This window comes from Centruroides sculpturatus, unplaced genomic scaffold, assembly GCF_000671375.1.
Source record: "Centruroides sculpturatus isolate CEXI.00-Female unplaced genomic scaffold, Cexi_2.0 scaffold25, whole genome shotgun sequence".
Taxonomy (NCBI): domain Eukaryota; kingdom Metazoa; phylum Arthropoda; class Arachnida; order Scorpiones; family Buthidae; genus Centruroides; species Centruroides sculpturatus.
The window spans coordinates 679,288-702,826 of NW_019384428.1; the positions used below are offsets into that span (position 1 = coordinate 679,288).

Here is a 23,539-nt window from a genome sequence, read left to right on the forward strand (position 1 = left end):
GTACAATTTTTCTATAATAAAATTTTAAAATTCGATTAATATTTTCTAATTTAGATTTTTAAATGCACCTTTTTTATAATTATTTAATTAAAATATATAACATTATATTTATAAATATTAAGATTTATTCCATTTTTCCTCCACGATATAATTTCTTTAGAATCAATTTGAAACAGTAATTTGTCTTGTGTATATGACATTCGAAAAAGCGAACAAAACAATCCATTATAGAATTCTAACAATAGCTCCGGTGTGTTGGGATCGAGTTTCAACGACATGATTGACAATCGTTGGAGGAGTTTTAGTATATAAGACGACAGATTCTGTTTTATCGTTTCCAAAGCATTTTTTTCCAATTTTTGGTGAAGAATCTAAAGGGCAACAAGATCGGAAAATATCTTTGAATTCTTTACGAAAATTATCGTTAAGCCATCCGTATAAAAGAGGATTAGAACATGCAGAACTCATTCCAGCCATGTGACAACAGGCAAAAACAATTCTAAATACAGAATTGTCATGAAAAGGATAACATAAATCAGTAACCAAGTTTAGAATATTTAAAGGCAACCAACTTATACCGAATATCAATGCAATCGAAATCAATAAAATATTCGTCTTTTTCATTCTCTGTTTATCTCTTTCTTGCTTTTCTTGAAGTTTTGTACCCTTTGCAATAAGTCGATATCTCAATTTTCTACATATTCGGGCGTATGCAACACTTACAATTACAATTGGTAACACGTACTGAAACAGCATAGAAAACAACGAATATAATGGCCTTCCGTAACTCAATGGCCAATTTTCTAAACAGTAGTCGACCGAATCTAACAGCGGTAAACTTACATTGACGTGTTCAACTTCTCTATAGAGAAAGAGAGGAGTAGATAATAGAAGGGCTATCAGCCAGATTGACGTCAAAGTAAGTACGGCATTTAAAGGTTTACAGTTCTCTTGTGTGGGATATAATATTACCTTGTAACGATCCATAGCAATTGCAGTTATGCTAATTGTGGATACATAAATACTCGTAGCTTGGAGTGCTGCCACTAATTTACATGTCAGCTCTCCTAAAGGCCAGAATTTCAATGTGATCTCTACTAGAGAGAAAGGCATTGTGAAGAGACAGAGTATCAGGTCTGAAATGGCTAAATTGATGATGAAAACGTTACGTGCAGTTCTCATTTGAGGTTTTCGAGCGACTGCTAGGCAAACTAGTCCGTTACCGGTTGCTCCAATTAAGATTAGAACGACGTAGGCTGTGAGAAGTCCAATGAGTGCTGAATCGTCGATGGCTCTGTTACTCATGAGTTGATGCAATTTCTCTAATAGATGAAAATGGCTAAAATTATCTTCTGTAGTAAAGTTCTGAGAGGCAAATAAAAATAAAGTTGTTTCGTTTAAAGACATATTCGAGATGAATTCAATGAAATTAATCCTGTAAAGATAAAAACATTATAATTGTTAATTCATTTTAAATAAATGTATGCAAGCTTTTACTTATTAATAGATTTTCTTTTAATAATTAAATTATAAATAATGTCATGTTAATAAAATAAACACGTTAAAGTACTTTACTTAGAAAATTTTAAAATTTTATATAGAAGTAAAATAACAGTTCAATATTTATTTAGCTATATTTTTCTAATTAAGAAATTTTAATTTAAAATTACTATAGCTTAGTTGTACAAAAAAAAAGATTATTTGTAAAAATGTATACAGTAAAACTTGTAGAGTACCGAATATTTTTCCGGGTTGACAAGTTTCCGCTTTCAACAGGTTTTTTTTAAACACAGAAAATTGCTGCATTTCGAATAATTTTTCCCGTTTAGGCAGGTTTCCATTTTAATAAGGTTCCGTTTTGATCAGATTTTACTNAAATAGCTTTACTCAAAAATATACTCACCAGTGGAGTGGATAATACCACTGAACACTGGTAATTGGTGAAAATTCGCGCCTCACCAATAGACTGACCATGCGAGGTTTTCAGGGTTTAATCACATGTTTAACTCCCGAATAGGGGACAATTTTTCGTAGAAAGTTCTCTGAAAATGCATCCCCCCTTTGGCAGATTGCCCACTTGCTGCGTTGCTTTATTTCATCAATCCAATGATCTATATATGATACAATTATGGTTGAAAGTTAGAATTTAAATTTGATCATAAAAATAATTAATTGTTATTTGTTTTAATTTTACTTTAATTTAATAATTACTAAAATATCAATTATTAAATGCATTCTATGGTGTAATTTATATTTTTACATTATAACTAATTAAAAGACTATAATGACTTTTACATTCCATGTAAGTCGCAAATTATTTGTTTAACGAATAAACATAGGAACCAAATTTTAACATTTGGAGTGTCATTTATATTCATTTATAATCAGCAGGGTGGAAATAATGTTTGTAGCGTTTTGAAAGTTAATTTTAAAACTATAATTTATAGAAATGTAACTGTATTATTAAGAATTATATTTAATAAAGAATTATCCTATATGTGCTCTACATTTTATTAATTATACAATTATACAAGTTCTAAAGCGGTAAGAAGTATTCTTTATATTAATGATATACATTAATTAAGTGTTCTAGTCTCTATTGAGGAGTTTATCTCGCCAAAAAAGGAAACCTTTAATTCCATTATGTTGAAATTTTCTTACTATGCATTGGTTAATCAGATTTATCACTAGAAACTAAAGAAATTGATTTTAAAAAACTAAGAATAGTTATTTCTATAATTTTAAATATTTTATGAAAACAATTATAATACAAATGATTACTTTTCACCAAAATAAAATAAAATAAACGATTAGAAATGGCATTCTTATACAAGAAATTCAGAAAATAACAACATAAATCCAGGAATGTTAATGATAAAATTCATTTGTTTTAAAATTTATAAAAAAATAAAATTAGCGTAAAAGTATATTTTAAAAAATCTTCTTATACTTTTCATTTTTCTTTTATAAAAATTGACTTTAAGATATAGAGATTATTATAACAATGCAATAAATTTAATAATAGCTGCTTATTAGCATAGCAATAAAAATCTTAACATACTTCTAGCATGATAATATCTGTCTTTATATATCTAAAATTTAATTTTTTTTTATTATTTCTTGTTATACTTTACTTAAATTACTCTAATTGGCCTTTTTAAATATATAATATTAATCAAAATTAGTAAAAATATAATTGAAAATACTCTAGCCATACTTTAAAAAGTTAACATTTATTTATTAACGAAATTGTTAAAAAAAAATTATTGAAAATATTTTTAATATTTTAATTACCAACAATTCCTTATTAATAATTAAGATTCATCATAAAAAATTGTTTACTCACTTAAAGAGTGAAAAAAAACATTCATTTAAACAATAATTATTCCTCAAAAATGTTATAATAATTAGATTACATTTTTACATGACATTTGGCAACAATATATCATAATTTTAATAATTAATATTTATTTTAGTAAAAGATAATTATCATTAAAGAAAATTGCATACTTTAAATATTTCTAAATGTAATAAGCAATTTTTAGTGTATTTAATGTGGTCTTTAATATATTTTTAATAAATTAACATTAAAAGTTACTAAATTGATATAATCTTTTAGAAAATCTCAAAATAATAAATACTTTGGGGGATAATATTTTAAGATAATAATTTGATTATATAATTATTTATTGATTAATTTGTTATAGAAATGTATTGGTATTCCCACAGCAAATTTAGTTTGCAATATGTTATCAAAATTACAAGACATCAGCCGAAATTACTCAAAAAGTAATTGTTAATGTACAGTACTTATTATAGCCATTATGGTTTAATTTCTTTATCGTTATTTTTTAATACTTTAAACCTCATAAATATTTAATTATAAAATTAATCATTTTAATTTAATTTTTAACAGAATAAGCCCAAAAGGAAACTTTTATTTAGTTAAAAATACTCATAAAATAATCATATTTATTGGTACACAGTTGGTAAAAGATTAAACATTTAATTTTTATTAGATTTTTAAATTTTAACTATACATTATAATTAGGCATAAAAATATATTTTCTAATTGAAGTCTTCTAGTAATTGATAATGATTATTTGATCCAATGAGCATTAATGTCTAAATAAATCACACAATCTCTTGAAAAGATTATATATTTGTTCATAAGAATCAATTTATAGAAGCTTGAAAAGATATACAATAAAAACAATAAAAATAAAATTTAAAAAAATGAAGACTTAATAATAATTTTTATTATAAGAAATTAATTAAAATATTTGAAATTCGTTTCGAGTAGATTTAAAGAAAATCGAAAAAGTCTTCGAAAAAAATATAAAAAATAAAAGAGCTAACGTGTAGAAAATAGTAATACTTTACGTAAATCTAATAGTTAAAATCTATATTACTAAATATAATTTATATACTTTGCTATTATAAGAGAAAACCGCATCACATGAAATTTTAACATGTTAAAATTTGAATTTATATATTTTAAATATGATTTCAAACGTAATACAATACTAAACATTTCTCAAAACCTTACAATTTTTTCGTAAATTTTATTTCGTCTAATCAACTTTTTATTTGTATAATAGTAAAAAATGAAATAAATATGTCACACAATAGTTTTAAAAAAATAATATTACTTCTAATATAAAGAGTGTCCTGTGTTGAAATGTTAATATCTCCAAGATTTATTATAAGAAGTAAATAAAAATAATATACCGGTAAATAAATATGTAATTTTACAAAATCTTGAAAATACTTTTATTATGTTATAGATAATCAAAATTACAAAATAAATTATTTTACAAATTTATAAAAATAGCTTTACTCAAAAATATACTCACCAGTGGAGTGGATAATACCACTGAACACTGGTAATTGGTGAAAATTCGCGCCTCACCAATAGACTGACCATGCGAGGTTTTCAGGGTTTAATCACATGTTTAACTCCCGAATAGGGGACAATTTTTCGTAGAAAGTTCTCTCAAAATGCATCCCCCCTTTGGCAGATTGCCCACTTGCTGCGTTGCTTTATTTCATCAATCCAATCCAAAAATATTTCCACTGTACCATATTTATAATTGAAAAAGTTAATACAAAAATTCTATATCTTTTAATAAAATTATTTGAAATGTTTTATAAATGATTAATATATCAAGACCCAAAATTATTTATATGTTTTTTCCAACAAAATTATTAAAATTCAATTCATGTAGATTAATATTACTGTAATATTCAGTATATGAAACTAAATTGATAGCATAAAAATCTGTAAACAATAACAAAATACAGTAGTAATATTAATAACATTGTTTTTAAAATTGTTAATAGTTGATCTTTTAAAATTTTTAAAAATTATATTATACATTTTAAAAATAAATTTATAATTTTTTATGAAAAATTTCGAAAAATGCTTACAAACTTTTAAAATTCTAAAATTTAATTATTAATAATTAATTTTAAAACATGTCTGTGTTTACTATACAATAATAAACGCTTTTTATGATTACAGAATATTAATAAATGTCATGTAAGGTATATTAAATTAGCTAAAATAAGAACAATATTTCTTTTGTTTCTATTAAATATTTTTTAAAGAAATAAAATATTAATATTTACTTCTTTTTTTGTTGGAATATTAAAAAGTATAATTATTCGAAGAGCGCATCAAATACAATCTTCATAATAATACAATATACCAATTGAAAAAGTGTACTAAACTTTTTTAAAGAAAAATTTATACAGTAAATATAGTTTAAACTTATCACGCTTTATTTACAATATCCTACATCTAAACTTTGCCATAAAATACGCACAGAATAGTCATTTTGATGTGAAACTCTTAGATGATTATATGTACAGTATATATGGAGCATAACATTTTATGAGAATATGAAATAACCCAGATGGATTAAAGAAATTTAAGGGAAAATTTAAAATATTCCACACTAAAATTTTTCTAGAACTCAAAACCTACTTTTTTATTTCTCAATAACAACAAAAAAGAAATTTAAGTACTATTTTATTTTTAATACTTTAAACTAAGATTCAGCATCTGTATAAATNATTTAATGTTTCTAAACATCAGAGAAAAATTATATATATATATATATATGAAATCTAATAAAGTTATAGCTTGAATGTAATTAATAGTCTGATCCCTATTGCAGTCAGGCAATTAATTTAACTAATAGTTTACATATTAACTTTTAGTAAAATTAAGCTTTTTAAACTTTTAAAAGTACAGTATAGCTGTATCATTATTTTATAAAAATCAATACCATTAATCACGTATAGCAAATTAATTATTGTTTTAACATAGAATATGAGAACTCTTTCTTCAGAAATGCTACTGTTTTATCAAAATATTTTAGTAAAAATTCAGTTTGTCTAGTTGAAAATATATTTCAGTAAGAAAATATAAAAATTTATAATGAAATTTTATATTTGAATTAAATATAACCGACTATATAACCTTTCCCAATTCTGCAGCGTAAAAAATCTTAGCAATGATCATTTAATCTGTCTGTTCGAGTGTTCAGACACGAAGAAGAAATTCAAATATAATTTCATTACGAAAAAAAAATTAAAGAAACTTCAAAATCTACAATAGACAAAAATGCTCGAGAGATTAATAAAAATATAATTACTACTTGTATAGTAAGATAATTATAACTTACACTTACACTTACACTTACACTTGTATATACACTTACAGATTATTATTAAAATCGGTCATTAATACATCTTTTCCTTAAATGCAATTGTTTAATTAGTCCTAAATCTAAAAACAAAGTAAATAGAAATGAATTTCTTTCAAGATTTAAGCCTATGTTGTGGTGTTTTTCTTCTAATAATTTTATTTCAATAAAAATTACATTATAATGCACTATTTCTTTCAGATACTACATTATTAATTTAAAATTTGTTTATTTGACCATTATATTTATAACTGTGGCATAATAGTAAATTTTTAAATTCTTTTCAAATCCTATTCATAAGTTAACAATTGTATGATATTGCAAAACAGATACGAAATTATATTTCTAATTCCGTTTCTATTTAATAAATGGAGAAAATTACAATTTAAAACTTATATTTTTAACTGTTTAAAGCAATAAAATAAAATGAAATTGATTGAAGANAACTTACACTTACACTTACACTTGTATATACACTTACAGATTATTATTAAAATCGGTCATTAATACATCTTTTCCATAAATGCAATTGTTTAATTAGTCCTAAATCTAAAAACAAAGTAAATAGAAATGAAATTCTTTCAAGATTTAAGCCTATGTTGTGGTGTTTTTCTTCTAATAATTTTATTTCAATAAAAATTACATTATAATGCACTATTTCTTTCAGATACTACATTATTAATTTAAAATTTGTTTATTTGACCATTATATTTATAACTGTGGCATAATAGTAAATTTTTAAATTCTTTTCAAATCCTATTCATAAGTTAACAATTGTATGATATTGCAAAACAGATACGAAATTATATTTCTAATTCCGTTTCTATTTAATAAATGGAGAAAATTACAATTTAAAACTTATATTTTTAACTGTTTAAAGCAATAAAATAAAATGAAATTGATTGAAGACTTTGATATTCATTCTTTATATATATCGAGAGAGAAAAGTGGTGAGAGACGGAGCCCAACATATCCAGGAAATTCCTAATCGCTCGAATTTGATCTCGGATCCTCAGATCCTCAAAGCAACGGCCTCGTCCATAAGGCCAATTTTTACATATAAACTTAACATGTGCTTGATAATTTGTCTATTAACGTGATTAGATGTACAATTTTAAGTCTACTAAAGTGTTTTGAAACTATATATAAAAAATTATGTAAAGAATCAGATAATGCATCAAAATTCGCGACAAATACCTTATTAATAAAAATATTTTCAAATAATTTCCCTGTATTGATTAGAAATAGTGAAAATAAAGAAATAAGGAAGACAATATGAGACATAAAATTAAATATAAAGTTTCTATTTCAAAATTTAATTTATTAAACAGTAGAAAAATAAATAAATAAAAGAAAGTATTGAATGATTATTGATTGATATATTAATTATGTTGCATTAGATTCTACTATCATGTTGTAGTTAATATTAATATTTAAAAACATAATTTATAGTGTAAGTTTTATGTATAAATTGCTAATATATGTATTGTACTACTAGATATATAGCATTCATCTTTTTTAATAATTAAAAACAGGCCTGGTTCAATTATAGATTTAACAAATAAATCAATGGGAAATTTCATCCAATTTTAGAATATGAAATGCAAATTAATTCATAATTAAGTATCTTGTGCATTTCGTGACGTGTAAGGTGAGAAGAGCATTCAAACTATAAAAATGAATTTCACACAATTTAGAGTCAAATAATTTGTATTTTCAAAATGGGATTATCATACAGACGAAATAAGCTTTTTTTCATTTTCTTTACGAAAAAATTGATGTATTGTAATCATTTTGTATCTACCATATTAAAAAATAAATAAATAAGTATATATATTAGTGATTTATTAGTTTCAATTAAATTACATCCATCTGTGTCCATTGAATTTATGAGCGGTTTCTATTCATGCTTATTAATTTTAAAAGATTCCTACAATGGATTCGAGTCTGTATATTGGATATTGAAAACGTTGTATCATTTATTGACAATAAATGTTATCCAACAGAAGCCTTATCTTGACTGAACACAAAATCAATGTAAACAATCTTTCTTGTGTTCTACTTATATTTAATTTTAATCATAAATTTTTATTTCAGAATGGTTATTTAGATGTTATTAGTACATATATTTCATATATTTTTTGAAGTATGAGTCTGTTCATATTTTAAGCTGTTGTGTTTCGTTGATGGAAGAAATTTTAAATTGCTGAATTCATTAGACTTAAACGATATAATTATATATTCTCCGAGAATTTTTATTCCTCCTTCTCATATTTATGATGAAAAGAATATTGTAGTTTCTTTGCAGTAATATTGGGTCAACTGGGGTTTGTCACTTTTATAACGTTTCACATTCTTTGCTCTTTTAAGCTATCGTGCTGATGTCAAGTGTGACATATTTATTTTAGTCTCACTTGTCATTTGTCTTGCTACTTCAGACGTAGTTTCAATAGCTCTTAAAAGTTTTTTCTTATGAAATAGCTTATCACATTGTCTTCCATGAAGTAAACATTTCTTATAAATTTCAAGATTCGACACATCTTTCTGTTTAATTACATTTATCAATGAAGTTAAAAACTGATTAATTTTAAAATGAATAGTTTTTTATTTTAATTATCCGTTTTTTCTATTATTTAATATTATTTCTGTGAAATGATGGATTCTTCGTAATGAAGATTAATTAAACGTGTTCGTTATTTTAGAATAAACTTTAAATTATTGTAAAATTAAGTTTAAATTAGATTCATTTTCATATAAAATGTTTTCTTAATGAAAACATTAGTTATAATATTAAAGCCTGTATATGGTTTAATAAATAAAACGTGTTAAAAATTTGTCTTCATAATATTTAATTTTTACAGGGAAGCGTGTGTTTTTTCAAATTATATTTAATTCCTTCAAAGTATAAATAAAAATTGTCCATTAGACTTCGAAAAATGAGTTCATGACGCTAGATCCATCATAATTTAACGTGCTAGAATGGAAATGTAATTGATGCAAAAGAGGAAAACTCTTCCTTTTAAATTAATGGTATGCAAAAACTTCGTACATCATTAATCAGATCTCAAAAATTATCTACAATGTTATTATAAGTTTTTCTCTGTTTAGATTTAATTATAAAAATATGCACAATTCGTACTTTAAATTGCTGTTTTATCTTCTTTAAACAGGTGTATACAACTTTCTTTTTTCTTCTTTCATATTTTTAAAGGTTTAATGAATAAATCATAACAATAACATTTCGTTCAGTTTCTATAACGGTATGAACAAGCTTGAATTAAGAATTTCCGTCTTAAGGCATTTTTCTTAATCATATAGACAATATAATAGTTTCATCAACAAAAAATATATAAAATATTATTATAAAAATTCAATGACAATATAAAACTTGATTGAAAAGAAAAATAAATCCCGAACTGAAGAATAATTACAGTGAATAACTACAAATAGTCTAGAAAAGATTGAATTTAGTTACACAAAACATCGAAAATTAACATAATGATTTTAGGAGCTCGTCTCATGACCGTCTTCTCCTTCCCATAGAGATATGTATCGCTGTCCGTTCGTACAGTTCTTTGAATTCAGTTCACTCTTTTATTTAAATAAATGTATTTAAAGTTTATACACATAAAAACATAAAAGATTGAGTAACTAACTAAATTAATAGCAGTATCGTAGTTCCTCAATCCATTAAGAAGCTAGTATAATTCCTCAGTACAGTAGGAGGGTAATATTTCCTTTTTCTTTATTTAAGAAATTTAGTGAACCTAAAGGCCAGACAATCCAGAGCTAGGGCAGTAGTTCTACTTTAGGTCTGCCTTCTCCAGGTCCCCCGTCTAATTACGTTAAGTGTGCATAACGTAATTATATTTCCTGACGTAAACCGATCCGGCAAGAAGACGAAATTTCTGTCTCTGCACCGAACCCGACAAACATTTATGCTTCACTTAGATTTAATCAAGAATTATGAAGTTTTAGGATATCTTAGAACAGTATATATATACTGTACATACGTAAATTAATTTTTTCAGTAAATACAAATACCGTATGAATGTATCTTTTAAAGACGTTTATCGCAAACTTGAATAGCAGAAAAATTTCTAGTGTCATCAACTCATAAATTCAAATTTTAAATGTCGTTTTTCAAATTATTATTTCTTGCAAACTATTCTTCAAATATCTTATAGAATTACACTTTTCGTATACAGATATATCCATGGCTGAACGACTTTAATTCGTTCCTGAAAACTCTGTCGCAAAGTGAAAAGTCGTTAAACGAATAAGCAAATCCAATTAATTTCAATGGAAAAATATTATAATGAATTCCATTTCGACCACATAAAAGAAACATACTGTAATATCAATTGAAAACAATAAAACAAGTTTACATTAGTTATAAGTTAGTAAAGTAAATTAATAATAAAGCAAATAAATACAATTTGAACATGTTTTTGTAGTCGCGAAAAGGTATAAGAAGATTTAATGAGATAATGGATGGTGGTTTGTGATAAAGGAGAACGAAGTCATTTTTTAGAAACTTGTGCAGAATCAAATAATCTACCTTCTGATTCCATGTCTAAATCAGATATGCCCAATAATAATTTTCTTTTTCTTGTCACTTTCACGCTAAAAATTCCTAATATGGAAGGCTATAATGATATCTGTAGAAAAGAAAGTATTTCTGGGTCGAAAAAATTCAAGATAGAACTTTGTTTGCTTTTTAGTAGTTTACATTCTTCTTGAAGAGTATCAAAGCATATCTGATATCACTTTTGAAAGTAATGATTCTTACTGTATCATTATCATTTTTAGTAATATTTGGCATCTCTGCATTGTCCATAATTTATTTTACCTTAACAGCATATAAGGTTTTCTTTACCTTTTCTTCTTCCTCTTTGGAAAACTGTTTGCATTTGAGTTAATCGAATATGAGTTCTTCATTATGGAAGTGCAAAAATTCATTATCATCATCTGCATCAACATTCTGGAACTCAACTTCTTTGCTTCTGCATCAGCCACTTCATTAAAGTCTCTAATGTCTGTGATGAATTGATGAAAGTTTTCCATAAAAATTTATTGTCCCTTTTCAATCTTTTGTTCAATCATTACAGCTTATCTCGTTCTCTTTTTCTTCTGCATCATTTTCTTTTTTTTCAACTTATTTTCAAATTATTGTTGTAATACTCAAAATACACTCTTCAAATTCAAAATTCTTTATTCAAAATAAAAACTAAATACAACACTTTAAATGTAGAAATTACGCTTACACACAACAGGCTAAGAGCATGTTGTCAGTTTTGGAATAAATTGGTGAATATATATTTTCTTTAGAATAAACTATCGAATATTATTTTTATTGAATATTAAAAGATTTTTTGTTAAAAACACTTGATAAACCGAAGAAATAAAGTCTTTTATAACGCCAAATTTATTATCATTTTTATTATTTTTAATTCGCTATAAAATCATATTCCATTATTATTTTTTATTTCAATTACTTTATTAAAATAAATATTAATATATAAAATTTATTATTTATTATAATGTTATATGTGATTTGTTGGTAGTCTATTGCTCAATTGAGAAAGGCTTTTAGGGCAAACTACGTGGAGCAGCTAAATCTACATCAATAAATCTAAAACATGTTTACATAGCCTGTCTGGTTTTATGAACTGTACAGCCAGCTACAACATTATTTAAAATATAAAATAGTCACAAAAAATAGTGATAATAATAATAAAGACTAAGAATAAGTCTATATAATTACATCAATAATGTAAAAACAAAAATATATCAATAAAAACAACGTGTAAATGACCAATAAAGAGAATGGAGCTATAAAGCAGTATCATTAATAAATGTTAATTATTATAGGTTCTTAGAAATACTGGTATCTGTTGATAAAACTGAACATACAATATAATAAAAAACGCTCCAGCATCTTTACAATGAAAGTTAAAAATCAATTGCTCATTATAAAAATTAATGATTGGCTTGAAATAGATATAAAAAGTGTTCACTATTTTATTAATAATAATTTTTAATAAAAATCCATTTCTTGAATTTTCTAGAGTTGAATTTGATCCAATTTTTTTTTTGAATTTTCTGTGAATCCCTAAAACAAATACAGTAGAGCGTCGATTATCCGAATCAATTGGGGACTGGAGTTGTTCGGAAGATCGACGTTTCGGATAACCGATTGTGTACGAAAAAATATATTAATTTATCCCATCTTGACATTTTTCTCCGTTGCGTGTCGCTTCGCGTTGAATTTTCGTCGATGTTAAGCCTAACAAAGACCATTGTATCGTTAAAAATAATTTTTTATTTTGTACAAACAAAATAAATATATTGAAAAATATAAAAATAATAAAAAATTATACTTTAGATGTTAATTTAGTATCAAAAACGTAAAATATTTGAGTAGCCCAAGACATAGCCAAAGATTGAAGCGCCACAGCACTGGCGAAAATTTAAATTTGCGGACTGGAATTCTTTCAGATGATTAACGTTTCGGATGATTGACTTTCGGAAAATCGACGCTCTACTGTATTGTTTCCCACCATTCACTTCTGTTGACTGATATTAATATATATCATTTCATCTCGTAAATGCAAAATTGAGGCTACTAAAGAGCATAGTGTATTGTAACTTCTCAACATTAAACAGGAGACACTTCAGTAGTTATTCTGTTGTGCAATAATTTAAGATTTAAGTTATTGATCTAAATTTCTATAAATAAAATCCAAATTATGATTAAGATTCTCGCACATATGATTCAATATATAAAAAGTAAAAATTTATATAGTTAATAAAAATGGATATCATCAAGTATACTAAAGTAAAATACATATGCAACAGAATATAAAATTCTTCGTGTGATTTATCAATATGCTACAGTATTATTTTTATGAAAAATTAAAATAAATGGTAGTTTTAATAAAAAAAAATTATTAATAAATAACTATCTTTCTCATGTATCATATTATCAAAAATTTACTGCACACCCATAAATTTTCACATCTTTTCACCACATTTATTTTATCAGTATTGCCGGTGCAATATCTTTGCCTGTATTTTAAAATTTTATAACATCAATATAAATAAATAAATATTATCAATAAAATTAATAATTTACATTTTCATTTTTTGTCTCTCGTGGATCAAGATTCTTGTATACGTATCTTGAAATTAATTTATTATAAATAATCAAATAATCTCACGTTGTATTGTTTCATATAAGTTGTGTATTTATGAATCTTAGTCATGTAAAAAACTATTTTTATTTTTTAATTCATATAAGATTTACAAAAATAAAAAAGACTTTTCCTATAGAAAATAGAAGCAGTGCTGTTTTATTCCTTCCGGCGAGTTACAACTAGATCATATATATTTGATGGTTTTGAAACAAGACACTTTTATTTATGAGAATCTGACATAAACTCGATCAAATATAAAATTTTTACTTCTCTACGAAAGTAAATAAATATAAAATAGAAGAAAAACGATCGAAACCAAATTGACATTCCTTAATATAACTTTTATCAATCTTTACGTTTCTCAAATATATATTGATAAATTAATTTTAAGACTTAAAACTAATTTTTATATATTTATTTATATATTTTTCATATTTATATGTGCCTAAACCAAAATTAAATGTTTTTTGTTTATATAGCAATAATAATATTATTATTATTATCCATCTCATTATTATTGAATTCTTCGAAATAAATGATGAACTTTTGCTATTAACAAGATAAACTAACCATTATTTTTGAATATTTTTCATATTTTCATCTCACCAAAAGACTCATAACAATGTTTCTGACGCTGTTGTGAGGTGAGATAAAAGCATTTAAAGAATATCTACAAATAATCATTTCTTATCTTGTTATTATTATTTTAGGAACGATTATATTAATGAAATTACACTAAATTCTACATTTAATTTTACACTAATCTGTATTTGAATTGATTTCAAATGAAGATTTTATTTCATTTATATAGTAATAAAAAGTGTAAATGTAATTAGATGGAAAGAGGTCTTAAGACCTAAACTGGAATTGATTATAATGATGAAGATAAATGAAATTAAATCAGAAATTCTTTAATCAAGAATCAAGTTAATTTAGAAATGAATGTAGTAAAATAATTAATAATTATCTCAAAACATTTGAGATTTGAAAAGATTCAAAATGCCCACATTGAATAATAGCTACTGTACTAAAATTCTAATTAATATAAGCTTTAATTTTAATAAATACTGCATAGGAGAAGAAGGACTAAGATAATTGTTTAAAAAATTTTAGTTTTAAAAACTTGTTTATTTAGTTGAAGATTATATAAGTGGAAATAAGTCAGTTAGATCTACGTTTTAATAACTGCACGTGTTAGAAAGAATCACGAATCATCAAAAAAGGAACCATCAAAAGAGATGTTACACAATTGTCTCTAGATTAAAAATAACACATGATCAGATTTGAGCTTCACTTGCAAAAAGCATAAAGATATAAAAACTCGATAAGAAAAGAAACTTCAAGAAAAATATCTAAGCGATTTATCTGTAAATTAGAAAATTAATATGAAGAGAGAACTATTTTAAGTAACTTTAGAAGAATTCTTTTATAATTATTAAAAATATTACGCTATAAATCAGATTTTATTGTAATAAACTTTTAAATATACCGGAAAGGAAAAAAAACAGATGATAAAATTCTTATATTAAAAATTATTGCTTAATTTACAGTTTAATTCTATATTTTTATTAGAAAAATTGCTTTGTAATTGAATGAAAATAAAAACTGTTAAAAGAAAAAAATGGTTTAAGAAACTTCTAAAAACTCGCGTGTTAAAAGAAATTCATTTTTAATTTCATGTTTCGGTCTAATTTAATTTCGATATTTTATCATCTCTGTAACTGTATCCTAGTTATAATTAAATGTACTTCAAAGACGTTTCGAAAGTTTAATTAAACGCAATTTTTTTAATTCTAAGAGAATAATTAATTAATATTATAATCTTAAATTGATTTCATTTTCAATTTTATAATTTATATAATAGTTTTGCCTATTTGGAAAAATTTTTAAGAAAAAAATTTAATTTACCTTTTATATTCTAATTATTTTAATAAATTAAATAATTTAAACTAATAGTTTATGAATAATTTCTTAAATAAAAAAAAATATATAAATTTATAATGCATATAACTTGTTTAAAAAATCACTTTTTTTTTTACTTTTGAAATAAATGTCAGAGTTCAAAGTTCAATATTTGTTTACATTTCTAAAAAATTACAAACAAATATTTTTTAAAAATTCTATAAAAGTAAATAACTCATACTATGAATGAGATTAAATTCTAAAGCGAGGACAAAAACGGATCAATTAAATGTAATTATGTAAGAGTAAAACTAAAATTAAAGAAAGAAACCTCAAAGCGTATCAAGAGATCAATACGAATACATTATATATGAAGACAATTTTTAGAAAATTGGGTTTTAATGTTTTATTTTTAAAATATATGTCAGCTATAAGAACTACGTTAAAATTTATTACATGGAAAGAAACTATATTAAATAAATGAGACAAATATTACCATAAAATGGTTATTATTATATTATCTAAAAGTAAATGTAATTTGAAAACTTTATAAAATTTTTATAAAATAATTATAACATTAACGAGCAATTATTTATTGTGACATCGTTACAATTCCAGGCTGCAATTTTTAAAATTTTTAATCATGTTTTTGATTTATTTTATTTAAAATATATGCTCTATACCTCAAATTAGTAGTGGCTTACCCCTGTACATCATACTTTTCCTTTAACAATAGACAATTTGCACCGGACGTTCTTATGCAAGTAAACTGGGCCTCCTGCGTCTAAGGTTTTCAAATCTAGTCTCGTATTTCATGTGTCTAACTTCGTTCTCGAGATTGAGGACGGACGGACGGACAGACTGACGAACGACAGTGGGAATTTATAGGTCTACAGTTTTTTCGAATTGCAGCGCAATTAACAAAATAAAAGTAAATTATATTGTTTATTTAACATTAATTATTGTTTATATTTTTAAGGTTAAAATAATATTTTTTAAAACTGTTTAATTCTACACCTATTCAAAAGAAAAAAAGTNTGTGTATGCTATTAAATGTAATCAGTTTTTTCATAAATATGTTAACTTTTTAAGTGTTTTTAATTTGCAAATGAGTTTTTTAATGCAGACATCATTTAAATAATTTATTATAAAATATTCCAATAAAAAAAAAATTGAAACAATTCTAAAAATTTACATGCCGAAAATGAAACTGGATCTTATTATGATAACATACTGAAATAAGTTAACCTTTTCAATTAATAAAATTGTATTTTTAATCAGTTAAGAATATTAAGATATATATTTCTTCGTTAAATATTCGTCTAGACTATTAGAAATTAAATTATATCGATTAAATATTATTATTGATGAAGACTTTTCCAAAATGTACGAATATATGTGAATTAAGGATTAAGATATGGATATGAAATTTAGGTACAGACTAATAATAATTATTATTATTATTAGGAACGATTGGAGAACTGTCCTATAGAGGGAGGATACATTGCTATTCAACTACAGTACAAATAGGGTATGTGATTGAGATTTATCTACATTTACATAAGAGATTACATAAGAGATTGTCATTCGGAATACATCAGAGAGACATCTCTCTGATGTATTCTGAATGACAATAAAAATTTGTCAGTTACATTTAGAATATAATAACATTGAATGGGATATAAGGGATGGAGATACAATTAGGCTATAAGATCTTAAAAGTGATGAAAAGATTGTAAACCATTCTAAATTCTCAAAAGAAGTTCAGTATTTAAAGAACTGAATTATGTGAAATGTTATGAAAGGCGAGTAGGAAATTGTCCCTCGGAGCAATGTTGGATAAGTCGAGATTGAATTATGAGCGAGTAGTTGATAAGGCTTTACAATTGACGAAAAGATGGTAAATACTGATTTCATACATATTACAGAAAAGACAGATTTTATTTTTTTTCCAAGAACAGAATGTTAATGAATTGTCTCAGTGTATAAAAGTTCACTGCATTAGAAAACTCTTGTGAGAGTGACTGAGATGACTAAAAATATAGTTTTGAGAAATAAGTTATTTCCGTGGAGAATTTGTTTATACAAAGTTAGAAATTAGAATGGCCTTCCGTGTACGACTAGGATACTGTATTACAGATGATCTTTTCGAGTATAACGTCTATTCTAAATGGATGGCTAGAAGACTGTCCAGTGAAACGTCTTATTGTTTGAAAATGTTGCCAATTGCCGAATAACAGTTGATTGTAGTGGAGCAATTGCTTCCGGTGAAAAATTTCTTAAGATAGTCACCTTCAAAAGTCTTTAGTTCTTTTAGTAAAAAACAGGATTTGTTTTAAGAGAATGAGGAGGAGATTGGTTTTATCTAATTCAATTCTCGTGATATATCCAGGGACTGAGTAATGAAATTGCATTAGATTTTTTTTAGCTTTGTGAGGGACGAAGCGATCCTCATATAAGAAGAAGTGTAAGATAGTAGAGTTGAAAAGTTAGAACTCGACTTTTGGATGTGAGTTTTTTATTTGACAGAGAATGGGGATGATTTTTGAGGTCAACCTGGTGCATTGACGTGTTCTCGATTTTAGGTGAAATTTTTTGAGTATATATATTTAATATAACGATAATAAAATATGATTCTAAATAATTATATTATAAAATATTTCACTTATTATCAAAGAAAATGTTTAAAGTCCAAATTGGCCACGATTCATAATTTCACAATGAATGATAAATTTATATTAAATTATATGGTCTATTAAAAATTCATTAAAAAGTGTTATTATTTAATGAAGTTCGATTTATAAAATCTATAATTTCTTAAAAAATAATAGTTTTAAGCTTCTTATATTACTTTTCCATAAGAACATCTACAAAAATATTGGAAAAAAAATATTTGCATATTTGATTAATAATGATCGAAACTAATTTATATTCTTATACAGTAATATGTTAATTTACTGTATTTTAAAAAACACTATTGTTTACTAAAATTATTACATACAGTACTTTCAAGCAAATTTTTATTTAAAATAATTTTGATTAAATTTCAAGTTTAGATTTTTTTAAAAATCGTTATACAGTTTGTTTAGAATTTCATTAGAATTTAGTTTTTGTTATTTGATCATTTTTTGTTATAATAAAATAATTTATATAAAAATTTAATAACTGTTTTGTAAAACTTTGTTATCGAGTTTTTTCGAAATTATTAGCAAACAAACATTTTTTCCTAAAACATGTTTAGAAATGTATAATACATTTTTTGCGTGACAGAATTTAACAAATTTACATAATAAAAATAAAAGTTTGATAAAAAATAATTCTGAAACTCAAGAATCTTTTTATAGTGGAACGGTTCACTTGCAACAAAAACAAAAAAATAAGGTCCAAAATAGATTCAAAAAATATCAATTTAAAACAGAAAAAAGAGAATGAAGTTCCTAAACAAATCGAATCATGATACTACTGTTTCTTTTAAAAAAAACGATAGAAAGAGAGAGAGAGAGAGAAAAAAAGACATCAACTTTTGCTGGTAGTTTTGCATTTGTACATTTTATGAAGGAAGAAAGTTCATGTTCAGGAAAAGCACGTTTATCTTACCAAAATTAAAAAGAAATTTTGTATTCAAAATATTTTAAAGTTATTCTTTATTCTTATTTTTCAATTTGTATTTCGCAAATTTATAGACTAATAAAAATAATTCATAATAGACATAAACCTCTGTTGTTTTTATTGGAAAATAAAGATTCATAACAAGAGCAATTGTATTAATAAGCAAATTAGTTAATTACTAATATAAATATTTATCACACAATTATTTTTTTGCCACATGAAGCATTAAATGAAATACTAGTCAATGCAATAAAACCATTAATAAAATAATAGTGGATAATATTGTAAGGAATTTTTAAATTTGAGGGTGATCTAATTTGGTTCATTTAACTTCTTTCTTACTTTTTATTTATTACAATTACAATAGCATCAACATAGGAAAGGAATGAAAATATTTCATTTTCGCAATATATTTGTTCTGTTTTATTAATTTAATTATTAATACATTATGTAAACCTTAAATAATATAAGTTATATAAAAACAGATTATTATTTGTAAATTAATAAACAAATAGAATGTGAAGTTAATAATTAAAAATGTGAGATGCTTATCAAAAAATAATTACAACAATGCTGATAACATGAAATAATTAATGTTTATTGAACGAAGTAATCTAAAGAAAGTGCCCAATTAATATCCTAAAATTATTAACATTTAGCTGATGATGCTAAAAATCTCATCAAAAATTTATATAATCAAATAGAAAATTATTTTAAGAAATGAAAACGTTCTATATTACAGGGTGAGCACAAAAACAGTTCTTTATTCCGACAGATACAGAATGTAACTTTATTGAAACATTCTTACACGTTGATGGCTACAATTGCATCAACTCATACAGTTTCACGTGGTATCGGTTGGTATCACATACACTCGATGTGCGCCCATCCGTTACTCGGCAAACATCGATGTGATAATTTAACTCAGACCAGACTCTCTGCAGCATAACAGGCGTGATCGAGTTTATAGCTTCAGTGATGCGTTCCTACAGATCATCAAGAGTTGCGGGTAGTGACGGTACAGTACATACAATCTGTCCTTCACGTACTCTCAAAGAAAACAGTCACAAACGGTTAGGTCAGGTGATCCTGGGGACCACTTGCCGAACACCTGGTCATTTTGTTTAGCGCAAAAAATTTGCAGACAGAAGAAATTTTTTGAGTTAATGTATCTTCTGCCACCATATTTACAAATATATCCAAATAAGTTGTAATTTTATAACTACTTGAAATCCAGGTGTGTTTTTATGTTCACCCTGTATATAGTAAGCATAGTTATATATCAAATTCAGTATTCAACTTAAAATACGAAAAGAATCTCCGCAAAATTTGAAATATTGTATCAAAATTTTCATAAACTAGAAAACTATCAATTAATAACAATATAAGATCCATCTTATAACATAAAACGCATGAACGAGTATACTAACTGATTAATAATTTATTAAACTTTAAATTTACATAGCTTTGTAGAATATTTAATCTTGATAACATTTCCATGTGCCTGTCAGTAAAACGGAATCTAATAGAACAATCTAACTATCAGAAATCAGTCAGTAACATTAATTTATTTACTAAATAATAATATTTCTATACAGAAAATGCTTTTGAAAAGTAAATTAATGGCATAATCTTAGTTTTATACAGTATAACCAAATATTTAGAAATATAAAACAGGAAATTATTGAAATTGTTAACTTCTCACTGCTTCAGCGAATTTTCTTATATTCAAAATTAGCGAAGTTCTTACATAAATAAATTAATAATTGTGAAATTGGCTTAATTCTGAAATAATTATCTTGATTTTGTTACCTAAAATATTAAAATTAAATTAATTTTGCTTTAAATGCAAAAAAATACTACAAAATTATAAGAAAAATTGTGCATCTTGTTCCATATTCTAAAAGAGAAATCTCTGATTTGGTAAATTGATTATTTTAATAGTTTTATTTAATGTTTATAAATGTTGCAATAGAAAAGAATTATTATTGAAAATGCTACTACTGTAGATAATATCATCTAAATCTTTTCAAAAAATCGAAAATTCATTATTTGAAACAGATTTAAAAATAAATCCGGAAAGAAAACCTTTTTTTAAAAAAATCAAATTTATTAAACTTTATTTTTAAATCATTGTTTTTTTATATAAATAATAAAAATATAATTCATAAAAAGAATGTAACTTTATATATATATATAAAATTCAAGATAAAATTCTAGTTTTAATATTACAAAAATCATACAATCAAAAGAAAATGGACACTTAAAATACCGGAAATTGTTTACAGCATTCTTTATATATTTGATGGAGAAATAAACTTTTACTTTTATACATAAGAACGATATCAATAAATAATATAAAGGATCACAAAAGATTTCTTTAAATATGTTCAATTTTCGATATATACAATAACTGAACAGAAATAATATACATTTCATATAATAAAAACTCAATAAAGAATATTATCATATGAATACTTATGATAAAGCAAAGATCTTAGATACGAAAACTCAATGAAAAATTATTTGATAAGTAATTAAGAGATTTCAAACAAGTCCATTTCATGAAAAATTTAAAGAAATAGAAGAAAAATATTATATAAAATAAACGAAGACTAATATAAAATTCTAAGAATTTTAACTAAAATAATTAGATTTGCCAAATTCTCTTGAAAAACATCAAAACATTCTTTTACTCATCTGAAAATTTTATAGCAACATTTTAGAGTAAATTACATAGCATTTTCAAGATTTTACAGTAAATTTTCAAAATAATAACAGCAAGAATGAAGAATAATATATTCCGTGGAAAAATTCAAATTAAAAAAAAATGCTTTAATTAAACCTGGAACTAATTAAGAAAACCTGCATGATTTGTCCGAATAAGATATTTACATTCATAAACAAGTTTTATTTACTTCATTTGATCACTTTTAATATATTTTTCTCATTATAAATACTCATATTACCAAACTTTTCATGAAATAATTTTAACAATCCATTCTCGTCATTAATGAGAATCTATTCTTGNAAAAAAAAAAATATTTAAAGTTATAGCTCTGATTATTAATATCATTTCTTCTTCTGTAGTTCATGTTCATACATTAATTATAACACAATGTATGAAAAAATATTTATAAAAGCGATTTCTTTTCAGTTTATACACATTTTGAGTGTTTATACTATATTTAGTTTTAAGTTAGTACTTATTTTAATAGATTTATTTTTAAATGATGCATTCTTAAATCTGTAATGAAGGAATAAATAAATTTTGAAGTATTTTTCTTGTTATTCAATTTAAATACTTGATTTAATAAGGAATTAACTAAAGAGAAGAAGAATAAAAAAATTACTACAAACTGACGTCAATTTTTAATGTATTCTTATAACAATAAATAGTATCAGAAAACACAAATTGTCAGGCTATTTTTGCCAGATTTTCAGATTATTTTTAATTCTAAAAAATTCATGTATACATGTCATTTAAAGTAATTTGAATTTTAAGTTTTTATCATTAAAAAAAGGCTGAACTGAGTTTTGTTTTCGTACATTATCTCATATATCATATGCATTAAAACAGATTTGTAAAAAGTACTTTCGAGAAAGAATGAAACAAAAAATATAAATTGGTGTTTTAACTGTTTCTAAAGCTGATATTGATTTTATCCTCTTCTATCCTTATTTTTATACACGTGCCTAATACATATTTTTACGTGTTTATTTTATAGAAAAGTACAATAAATTTTAACAATTAGTAAAAAAAAAAAAACTTAAACACTAACGTCTACTCACTCATAAATCAATTCTTATTTGTTTTAAGTTTTCTATATTTAATAGTTCTTTGGAATAATTTTAATTAATTCAAATAAAAATGTCTTTACCTAAAGATAATGAAGTTATTTCTAATTAAAAATATAAACATATCCTAATTTTAAATTATAAAAAAGCTAAATACAGAATAATCTCAGAACTGAAAAATAACAAAATTACAGTAAAATTTTAATGAAGATGATTTTGAATTAAAATTTATTAAATTTTTAAATAAAAATAATATTTACTGTAACAAGTGGCACTTAAATGTCATAATTTCCTTCAAATATTGTGTTTTTCTTTTCA

The 23,539-nt window shown here is 24.1% G+C and overlaps 1 protein-coding gene across 2 annotated transcripts in view; it reads right to left on the reverse strand.

Annotated features, from left to right (window-relative positions):
- Window positions 1-71: 71 nt before the first annotated feature.
- LOC111619646 (neuropeptide F receptor-like) overlaps window positions 72-23,539 on the reverse strand; it is a 61,987-nt gene continuing 38,519 nt past the window's right edge. Inside the window, exons 1-2 of one of the 2 annotated variants that reach the window (XM_023361410.1) lie at window positions 1,737-1,838; window positions 72-1,435 (exon numbers count right to left, since the gene is read on the reverse strand). In XM_023361410.1, the coding sequence (XP_023217178.1) occupies window positions 226-1,407 (1,182 nt within the window). In that variant the 5' untranslated portion in view covers window positions 1,408-1,435; window positions 1,737-1,838 and the 3' untranslated portion in view covers window positions 72-225. Of the gene's footprint in view, window positions 1,436-1,736; window positions 1,839-23,539 lie in introns of those variants that run through there. The other variant, XM_023361409.1, reaches the window with a different exon arrangement.